Genomic DNA, 11,589 nt, shown 5'->3' with positions numbered 1-11,589 from the left:
ACTCAATTATCCCTATTCGATAACAGCAATATAGAGTCACACGATTGAGACCTGTGTTCCAATATACTTCTGTCTTTTTCTTCCTATATCCCACCCTCTCCCCCCCCCCCCCCTCTCTCTCTCCCACTCCCCCTCTCTCTCTTAACCACTTGAAAGGACACAAGAGGAAACTGCCCCTGTCCCTGTAGCGCCACCATGCTCTCTTTCATATACTACATCTTTCTGAAACTCCCTATTTATTTAAAATCATAATTATATTGAATAAAACGCATTTAATATGTGTATCCTTTTATTAGTTCCATCACAAGTCACACATAAATCATGATGTCACAAAAAGAATAAAAGGCACAATGATACAGTCATGCAGATGGAAATTGTTCTCTTGATATTGAAAGACAGATAGCACACATAGTAGACGTGAAACAACTTCTGAACAGATTAAAAATAATATTAAATGCAGTCATGCGAAATTCTGCCAGAATAACGTTAATTCTATGACATTCTTACATGTCAACTGTGTACTCTCATTGAGCCAAAGACGAGCAGGTATTTATTAAGATAATAAGAAAAAATACACAAAATGTTAATGGCTTTGGTTTTATCAGAAGATCAGTGCAAGAAAGAAATAAGCACATTTTACAAGTGCATGACGTTGCATATAACAGTAATGAATTATCTTGTTCATAAAATTGATCAAATTAATAGCGTAATACGCTGGCCGGGGAGCGTCATCGTTAATTTGTTCAGTAAAATAAACTATTTACAAGTATAAAAAAGACTTTTCAAAATGCTACAAAAAATATGTAAATTCTACATAATCATTGTAGGTCACTAAAAATATACAGCCTAATTGTCTATTTACACTTTATTTATACATTTCATCAATATGCAGTAAATAATTAGAAAAGTAATAAATTGGTTAACAAGGGCGGGTCATTGCCTTTTATTGCCGTTCCTGTGTCGCTGACGATATATTTACAATGTATAAACAGAGCAAACAAGTACTTTTTTTCCAGCCGCCTCTGACGCCGGTTTCAACCCACTTTCGACATATTGTGTGTACCGTCATCCTGTGTTAGGCTAGTGACTTCAAGCTCAAATACCATGCCCCCGTTGGATAAAAGTTACTATTACGGTAACTTTACCATCCAATTGTAACTACCATGGTAACAACGCTCAACAACCAATCAAAATCAAGGATTCAAATGCAAGTTACAACTGGTTGGCAAAATACCATAATGGTAACTTTTGTGCAACAGTGCCCGGGGATGCCATATCGGATTTCGAATCCTATACCTGAGAGTGTGATAGTGTATATTGAAGTCTTGCAAGAGGACGATTAAACCGCGGTGGGATTCGAACAAATGACCCTCTGAGGCAAGGCGAGAATCAAAGCACTACACCAGCACACTTTCTAATTAATAAAAGTAAGTCTGAGCAAGACAGTTGAAATGATGAGTATTGACCTGTTAACAGTGGTACTGAAAACATGCCGTGTACTTCAGAAGATGCAAATAGTTTCTCCGTGGTCTAAATTAGGGGCGGCGCCAGAATTTCCGATAAAAGGAACAAGGCGATCTAAAACTGACGTCGCTTTCTTTTCTTTTTTCCCTTCTATATAATAGTTCAAAAGAAAATATTGGTAAGCCTAAAGCCCAAATAATATCGTTTCCAATCTAACGACTACACGTACAGTATAAACACTATGGCCATATTCTGATGTCAGGTTTAACTTAGACAATATGGTCTACTTCTGTGCAAAAATGATGGAAAGCCCAAAATGTCGAAATTGTCCTTATATTGTATTATGTTTGCTGTGCTCTTTCCTAAATGTTGAATGGTGAAGAAAACTATCGTATTTATCCTTCCGAAACAGTTAAAGGTCAAGTCCACCCCAGAAAAATGTTGATTTCAATAAATACAGAAAAATCAAATTAGCATAATGCTGAAAATTTCATCAAAATCGGATGTAAAATAAGAAAGTTATGACATTTTAAAGTTTAGTTTATTTTTCACAAAACAGTGATATGCACAATTCAGTGACAAGCATATGAGACTGTCGATGATGTCCTTCACTCACTATTTCTTTTGTTTTTTATTGTTTGAATTATACAATATTTCATCTTTTACACATTTGACAATAAGGACCAACTTGAATGAACCATAGTATCAAACAATGCTAATTCCACATGTTCAGGGAAGAATTAATCGGTGTTTCGCTTGACAAAGAGGAGAAAATTTGAATATTTCATATTTCATATAATAAAGTACAAAAGAAATAGTGAGTGGATGACGTCATCAGTGTCGTCATTGCATACCGACCAGGATGTGCATAACTGTTTTGTGAAATTAAGCAAAATTTTAAAATATCATAACTTTCTTATTTTACATCCGATTTCGATGAAATTTTCAGCGTATGCTTGTTGGATTTTTCTCTTTTTATTTAAATCAACTTTTTGTTGAGGTGGACTTATCCTTTAAGAATGATTTGAGAGTAAAACGGGCTGATAATTTTGAAATCATACTTTTATAGATTTATGCCGCTATCGCTATTCCATAGTTAACCCACAACTTTAAACCAAAGTTTAAATTAAACCGACTTTAGAATACGGACCTCTTAATCGAAGAGGAATTCCTTTCTTTAAAATGTCATCCGTGCAAAGGCTAAATCATGGCGTAACGGTGGATTCCAATGTCCTTCTTATAATGACGTCGATAGTTCAGCAGCTATCATGCGGTTGCCCCTGCTTTTATTTCGGCGGATGTTAGACTGGAAAGGAGGATGGGTTCCTCGTAGACGATTTTGGGATGGGTATCGCTCTTCTCCCAGAAGATGGGTGCCTCGATGAAGACGACTATCGTACCCAGAACGGCTACGAAGAGGAAGACCCATAGAAGGATACGGTCGATGACCAAGGCTACGAATTTCCAGTCTTCCTCCGACTGAAATAGAAAATAAGGATAATACAAAAATCAATTTACAATTATAAACGTTTTTGCATGGATTAATTCATTGATTGAATGACTGATCTATTGATTGATTGATTGATTAATAGATAGATAGATAGATAGATAGATAGAAAAGATATACTATAGATAAATAAATTGATTGATTGATGGATTGATTGATTTATTGATTGATTGACTGACTGATTGATTGCAGGACAAACTTTTGGCACATTTTAAGTTCTATTTTTTTGAAAGAATATTATGCATTTATATGAACAATGAAGGGAAAAACTGAACCGGCGGCATAGACGGCTAGTATTAAAATTCACTAGGGTCTCCTGGTAATGGGTAGGCCTATACGGGATGAGAGTGATGACATCGGGGTCCCGTTTCATTAGACTTCTTATAATAACATTTGCGATAACAGTTAAAAGCTACTGAAATCCTTCAATCTGATTAACTGATATCAATATTTGTAACAGAAAGTGTGCATTTGCTATTATAACAAGTCTTCATGAAACGGGACCCAGGATTATTCTCATGTCGGCCTACATTAATTCTCTTTGGCAGACAGTGGGTCTGTGGTGGACAAAGGGCATGTTTCAAAGAGCTGCCAATGGGGATTATCATGGGTCATAAATGTTTTCAAAGAAAATGCTTATTGTTCGATTGTTCATTTGACATATATATTTGTACTGATCTTAAAACTTGAATTAATCATTCGGGGATGGACAAAGGATTTCATAAAAGAGAAGGCATATGAACTATGCCAATATATCATTTGATTTCTCAAGAAGCTCAAAAAAATGTCCTCAATCCCAATAAAAGGCAATTGCCTTCTCAAATCCAGTAAGCAAAACGGGAAAATAAAAGTTATCACAGTGAAAGTAGACGCTTCTCATACTGGAACAATGCGGCAAGAATTTGGAAGATTAGGTATGCATGCCCCCCTCCTTCCCCTCCTCCGACCCCCGTCGGATCGTACCTGGTGACACTATTAGCCCTTTAATGTGAGTTACAAATGCTAAAGTCACACCAACAAAACCGATTCAAGACCGATCAAAGCTGTTGCGTTATTATTTCGAATGGCATATCATCGTTTGGAGGAGATTTCGTGGTTGGTGTAAGTGCAGCATTACCCTGCATTCAGACAAGCCAGAGCGTTCTTGTGTCGTACAATACATTGTAGGACGGTTTTTGCGACTATAAGAGCCGCACGTCTAAATGGTCGTATACTTATCCTACGTCGATCGTACGATCCGACGATTGGTTGATGCGTCTGCAAGCGAGACAAGAAAAGTATCAGAATATTTTGACTTTATTTTTACCTGGTCAACATCATCCTCGTAATTGATGTTATCTTTGATATACTGAAGAGATCCGAGGAGCGCTTTCCACTCTCGTTCACGACTCCTTGAGCTACCGTCGTCGGAATCGCTTGAGTCCGCTCGAAATCGTCGCATCGTGGTGTTCTCTACTTCACGGCCTTCGATCTCTTCCCGTAGGGATGGTGTGATCGTTCGGAGCTTTAATGAAATGAAAAGAAATCAATAATTGATGAAAGCGACATCAGTACAGCAGAGTTACTTCTTATTAATAACATATTCTCTGTTTGATAATGTTTTCTTTTGATATTATTATCTTTAAAAAAATATTCTCTTTCAGACAATAATGTTCTTTTCAATAGCTTAAAATGAGAGAGACATTGAGAGAGCAAGAGTGAAGGGGGAGGGGTGTACGTATGAGTATGGAACCTGCAAAGCGTGTTGAGAATGATAGAAAGCAGCCGGGCAAAATAATGAGGCAAAGGAGAAAGGGGTGCGTGTGGCTAAGATCATTGACTGAATGACGTTTATAACGAACAAATGAAGATGACAAATGGATGAAAGTGGAGATGGCGGGAACGAGGAGAAAGGCAGCAGGGAGAATAGTAAAAAGCGATAGACAGCAAGAGGAAATGAGGATGAAATTTAACTATTGTTACCTCTAGTTTATTGTAGGGTTTTCCATTATACATTCTGTAGTTGCCATTCTGACCATAGTTCCCGGATCTTTCTTCCCACACGCCTGACGATGAAGAGGGAGAGTACATGTAAGGGTTGTTGTACTTCCTGATCGCTTCCTTCTGCAGCTTCTTCTTCATCTTCTTCTCCTTCCTAGCCTTCAGTCCATCAGGTCTCTCCATGCAGAACGCCCGAGGTAGGTAATCCAAGAACCACTTCTTCATCCATGGAGGCATCTCGTGGGTGGTGATGCTGCGGAAGTGGACGTTGATGGTGACGACTGTGGCAAGGATCGACAGAGACACCATGGCCATTGTGAAAAGCATGTATCGACCGATGAGGGGTATGGTCTTTGAGGTTGGTGGAATGAGGGAAGGGATCAAGAGGAGAAACACAATCAGAGCAAGGAGAACGGAGATGGAGAGGGTGATCTTTTCCTGAGCGTCGGAGGGAAGGTAGAACACCAAGGCGGTCATCAACGAGATTAGCACACAGGGGATCACCAAGGTGATGATGTAGAACAAAGGATTCCTGTGCAGCACGAATGTGTAGGTGACGTCGATGTAGATTTCCGTGCAGCAGGGGTACTTGATGGCGGACCTGGCTGCGGGTGCTTCCACGATCTCCCACTCACCATTCTCTCGGTAGTTCTCTCGTTCGACGTTGGCCTTCAGAGCGATCAGGTCAACGACGTCACCGGCGTAGGTCCAGGAACCGAATTTCATGATGCAGCGCTGCTCGTCGAAGGGGAAGTACTCAATATCGATGCCGCAAGAACTGCGAAAGATGGCTGGTGGTTTCCAAGTGACTAACCCATCGTAGAACACCGTGGCACTGTTCAGCACCTCTACAGCATATGCACCTTCCGCTCTGTACAAAATTACATTAAACATCATTAAAACACAATATGGATTGTTCTCCTATTCATCATTAATACATAAAGGTAAGCTCATCTGACATAGAGCCGTACCTTAATGCTTGGAGAATATATAATTATCTACCCCACCATAATTCCCAAAGGGGCTGTCATACGGTGTGACTCATACCTGAACGTTTTGGCCAGCGAATGTTGACGTTCGTATTGCAAGCCGTTTTGTTACGTAATTCTATTTCTTGATATCAAGAATTGCCAGTTGACAACAGCACATAAAATTCATATTTATTGAAATCAAGATTTTAATTCTTGGTATCAATAAGATGGAATATTGATTTTTAAAATGGTTTGCCATACTAACGTCAGAAAACGCCGGCTAAATCATACTGATATGCCAACCCTCTGATATTTACCATCTGAACCAGTTCACGGATTCATTAAAACGCAATTTCCATCAAAAATTGAATTCTTACTCTACTGGGGGAATCTGCGCCATTGAGCATTTTAACTGCATGGGTTTCTTTAGAGTCAGGATGGTACCTTACATAATAATGTTAATCATTATCGCCATTCATCAATACCTCCCCTCTCCAGCAACAACCAGCACCACCACCAACATCGCTATCATAATCATCGCCATCGTCACCACTGCTACCACAACCATGCTCTGCCACCAACACAACCATCACCATCATCATCATCGTCATCAGCATCCCCACACCATTATCATCAACCGATCAATATCATCATTTGATTACCACCACCACTGACATCATTATCATCATCGTCATCATCATTATCATCATTACCATCATCATCATTCTCATTATTATCATCATCACCGCCACCACCACAACCATCATAACCACCATCATCATCATCATCATCATCATCATCATCATACATCATCATCATCATCATCACCATCATCATCTTTCATCATCATCATCATCATCATCATCACAGCTGCCACCGCCACATCATCACCACAAGATCAACCCTACCATCACCACTATAACCATCATGAATTAATTCCATCATCTTTATCATTATCGAAACCACCATCGTCGTCATCATCATATTGGTATCATAATTTTCCCGAATAACTCACTGCAGACAAAATTAGTTTGGAAAAACGAACTCACGTATTATAAAGAACCAGATCCGGTGCCCATAGATCCTCGATGGGAAAATGGATGTAGGTTATACCCCCGTAGTCTTCAGGGTTCCACACTAGTCTGTAATCCTTCCATTGCTGCTTGTAAATAAGATATGAATAATGCCCAAGTTATTAACACAGCGTATCACAATTCACAAACCAACAGTATAATGCGATAATAGTCTACTCATTTTAAACCACCTCCCCTCCTCTCGCCTCCTATCCTCTTCCCAACCCCCTTCACCCCTAATATTCACCCTCCAACACCCCCTCCCCTTCCTCCCCTCCCCTCTTCCTCTGCCCGCCTCTCATCCACCACAACCTTCTCTTCGTCTCCCGACCCCATCCCTCCTTTTTCTCCTCCTTCTCTTCCTCCTCTTCTTCCTTCCTTCTCATTCACCTAAAAGCGTAACGATCCAAACATTTTGAGGGGGCCAGACATTGCGTATGGGCCAACATTTCCAAAAAGCTGTGAGTAAGCGAATCAAGCGAGTTATAAATACTAATCTTTTCAATATAAAAATCTAATTGTGTGATTAAATTCTCACAAAACACAGACAATTCATGTTCCACACTTTTTCGTTTCGTTTTATCCCTTTTTTTCATGGTAGTGATTTTGGGGTCCATGCTCCCTTAACCCCCTTATTTGTACGCTAGTGCATCCACCACCATCTTCCCCTCCCCCCCCCCCCCCACTTCCACCTGTTTCTCCTCCGCCACCACATCCCGTCTCCGCCCCTTTCTTCTCCTTACTCCTTATTATCCTCTCACCCTTTCCCCCTCCTCTCATTATCCGAACAAGTGTCCTAATTCTTGTTATCTCCTCCCCTTCTCTTTTTGTGCTACTCATGTTCGGATATATTAGTGTTTCTCGGGTTTATAGGCAGATATCCCCAAACGAGTGATATATTGCGAGATTTTCATTTTCAAAATGTCCAAATGGAAGCGTTGTAAATCATTTACAATTTGTTAAGGTGTGTTGATGTAAACCGTTCATTGCATCGTTATTAGTTCCTAATGAGCCTCAGCGTCTACAGCTATATATTTTAAAACATGACTTGACGTATAAAGGATCTTTGGCTATAGCTCGTTAATTCGAATGTTCGTAATTCTGAAGGTTCCGATTCTCCAAAGGTTTGATATTCCGAGGTTCATTTAAATCTAAAAGTTCGGTATTCTGAAAGTTAATTTGATAGCACAAAATCAAGTAAGATTCATATAGTTCAATACTTATCTTCGTACATACCAATCTTTAATCTTCTGCGGACGAGCGAACCCGCGGAATAAGGAGTCCCTTTTTCATTTTCGGATTAACGAACCTTCGGAATACTGTTTATATTAACAAATCATTTCGGACTGAGTAACAGTAGGCCTATATTCAATTTGCAGGTTCTAAGTAACGAATTAAACATGGAAAATGGACCTTCGGAATAACGAACCTTCGAGTCTTCGAGGAAATACACTTTTTTTCTTCCGAAGGAGGGAGAATGGTTGAGAAAACAAGAGTGGTCCCAGAGGAAAGCGATCGAGTGAGGAATGGACATTGTCACGAAATGAAAGTTTTATAGCTGCACACTTTTCATGCTTTTGGCGTGCTCTAAAGCAGACTTTGACAATTTCTTTGTTTACGTGCCCACCTCCTCCACCCAGACCAGCTATGTATAGCAATGTTCTGAATGAAAATATATTATTGCCGATTAAAACTTAACATACCTGTTTTAACCAGATACTTGTAACCATGATCTGATTCTTCTCATCCTGTAAAAGAAAGTGAAAATATCAGTGTCATAAAAAACAACCAAAATGTATATTATCAAAATAAATTATGATTAAAACATAATCCCCCAAACAAAAGAGATAGCAATGAAATCGTCATGAGGTGTGCTGATTTGCATTTTATCCTCATATTTTAAACGAAACCACCTAACTGTCGAAATCAAATGTTTTTTTAAATATCTATTGCTTCTAAGACCAAGAATATCAATTATTGTAGAGCAATCGAAACAGTGCATATCCCAAAGTTGTTCTTCATTCTTGACTGGATCAGCCTAAATTACACCAGTACTTATTTAAAGGGTAGTGTATAGATTGGAATAAAGTATCAAGTATGATTGTTGAAATATGTGAACAATCAAACAATAAAGTTTCCTCGTTAATAAAGACCAAAATTTATGTATATCTTGAGTATCATAACCTCATTATTAATTCAGCAGGGACCATGATTTCAGAGTTCTTCTATAATTTGAAAAAGTCGGTTTAATTTTAAAAAGGAAAACCACCTCATCAAAATATTCACCACTTATTCAGCTGTCATGATTGTCGGTGAATTTCATCATAGTTCTACCAACCATCTTCATTTTTTTCTCAAATAATTCACGACGTTTCTATATTGCAAATTAATCTCTTTCAATATTTTAATCATTATTACTTATTTTACTAATAGGCTGATTTTTCTTAATTTATCTATCTTTTCCGTGGTGACCTTTTAACATACTTTCCGCTGTTGATAAATCCGGGGTCCAGTTTCATAAAAACTTTTTATAACAAGTGCACAATTTCTATAGAAAATTGACTAACAGCCAATCAGATTGAAGGATTTCAGTAGATCTTAACTGCTATTGGATAAATTTGTTATCATAACAAGTTTTATGAAACGGACCCCCGAATGCAACACTTAATACTCACGATATCAACAAGCTGTGACAGGGCAAGGCCGATATATATATCCAGCACCTCTGAATCATTAGCTACTGGTCGAATCAATCGGTTGTATTTACTCATTAATTTGTCGAATAAATCTTCAGCAGATTGCGAGCAATGGCTCTCTGTGGATAAAGAAAGGAAAATAACAAAGGTCTTACGAAAAGGGTATGCATTCGATTCCCCTGAACTAACCACAAAATTGGAATAGTATTTAATCATATCTCATGATGAAAATCAACATGCTATTTATGTAATATTATATTCCAGTACACTCTTAAAAAAAAGGTTTACCCAATATTGGGTAAAATGGGAACATGCATGTTGGTTAGGTAAAAAGATAATATTTTGTAAATTTTGCGCAAAAATTTTGCAAAATGTTGCGTTGAAATAGTTCAATATGGGGTTTTAAAAAAAAATGTTCCCTTTTTACCCAATATTGGGTAAAATTTTTCTCAGTGTCTTTAGAGTGTATGCAATTAGAAAAAAAGTTTACCTACTTGAAAATGTGATCAGAACCAAGCATCAACATGATCTTAATTGCAAATCAAAATAAACTTTGACAACTTTGATAAATTAAAAAAGTAAAATGCTCAGCAAATATGATTTTATGTTTGGTTACCTTGAGAAGGAAAGGATAAACTATTTTTGAAAAGTGTTCTGCGCTTTTTATGGATTAATAAAAATAAGCATGATTGTGATGCATGATTTGTGTATCCACATATTTTTTTTTCTGAACGAATACATGACCAAATGTGGATGACCTTTCTTGTAATAATTGAAAGTGAAATTAAAAGAAATCCAGGATTGACCCGGGCAGTAGTTTACACAAATTTTCTGTCAAGCAAAAAATACTGCAAATATTTCCATCATAATTAAGCAATTGCTCCCCAAAATGACAAACATAAAGGCCATGTATATGGGGCCAACGCTCACAACCCCCCCCCCCCCTTATTCGCCTTTGAGCGAGAGACGTGGGGTGGGACTAAATCAAGAAACGTGGTGAGAGGAGAGGAGAAGAAAAAGATTGAGAAAGATAGAGAGAGGGAGAGGGAGAAAGGGAAAGAGGGAGTCGGAGGCAGAGAGGTAGAGAAGGGGAGAGGATGGCAATGGGGACGGGACACTACGTAAACCTTACGTGACGATAGTGCTGTTGGGTTACCGTCCCCATTGGTCATGATTGATTTTTAAGAAAAGAGGTCATGAGATGTAGGCCTGCACATGGTACACCCCAATTCAAGCTTGTCGTAGCTATATCTGACATATAATGACATTATGTACATGGTCGAGATGGCACAGTCATAAACTATTTTTCTTCATGCTCATCTAACCAGCAAACTAGTGCCCCGTAATCCAATCTACGGGTACTTTGACTTCATTGCATTAACGGATAATATATTTTATATCTAGGCCTATTTAAAGTGCGTGAAAGTTGACATATACGTGAAATTGTGGAGGCTGAAATGGAGACATGACACCCCTCCCCCTCCCTCTGGTATAAATGGTGTAAATTCACATTGCTTCCTTAAAGGAAGCGCTGTCGGTTTTCTGAAAGAGGAACATCTTCAGAGAGAGAAGGGGGGGAGATGGTGGTGTAGGTGGGTAGGTGGGTAGGGGGAGAAGGTGATGGGGGGATGGAGGAGAGCGAGGTAGCAATGTGAAATGTAACTACACTTTCAATCTTCATGTTACTTCTTCTTCAAGCTACACTGCCTCCTTCAATCCTGAAGATTCTTGCACTATTGTAGTACCGGGGACCGGCAGGTGCAATACACCGGGTGAACACCCTACTCTTTGACGAATAGTGTAATGGTTTTAACGTGCATAGGTTGTGACTCTCCTATACACGGGACCAACATTTGCGTCCTTTCGGATGGACGGAGTGTTTTCCAACTGCATTCACA

The 11,589-nt window shown here is 38.8% G+C and overlaps 1 protein-coding gene across 1 annotated transcript; it reads right to left on the bottom strand.

Moving 5' to 3' along the window:
• Positions 1–271: 271 nt before the first annotated feature.
• On the bottom strand, positions 272–9,820 carry LOC129254422 (neuronal acetylcholine receptor subunit beta-3-like). Its single transcript, XM_054892887.2, has 6 exons — positions 9,671–9,820; positions 8,699–8,743; positions 6,972–7,081; positions 4,934–5,822; positions 4,278–4,475; positions 272–2,943 (listed from the first exon to the last, which is right to left on the bottom strand). Exons 1-6 carry the CDS (start codon positions 9,764–9,766, stop codon positions 2,731–2,733), a joined length of 1,551 nt encoding a protein of 516 aa, XP_054748862.1. The 5' UTR covers positions 9,767–9,820; the 3' UTR covers positions 272–2,730.
• Positions 9,821–11,589: the final 1,769 nt, after the last annotated feature.

This window comes from Lytechinus pictus, chromosome 2 (assembly GCF_037042905.1).
Source record: "Lytechinus pictus isolate F3 Inbred chromosome 2, Lp3.0, whole genome shotgun sequence".
Taxonomy (NCBI): domain Eukaryota; kingdom Metazoa; phylum Echinodermata; class Echinoidea; order Temnopleuroida; family Toxopneustidae; genus Lytechinus; species Lytechinus pictus.
This window is presented reverse-complemented; position numbering and strand designations above follow the sequence as displayed.

Coding starts and splice junctions, on each gene's coding strand:
- LOC129254422 (XM_054892887.2), bottom strand. CDS start 9,766: ATGAGTAAATACAACCGATTGATTCGACCAGTAGCTAATGATTCAGAG. Junction 7,082..8,698: donor CAAGTATCTGGTTAAAACAG/GTATGTTAAGTT, acceptor ATTTACAAGCAG/CAATGGAAGGATTACAGACT. Junction 5,823..6,971: donor GATCTGGTTCTTTATAATAC/GTGAGTTCGTTT, acceptor AATTTTGTACAG/AGCGGAAGGTGCATATGCTG.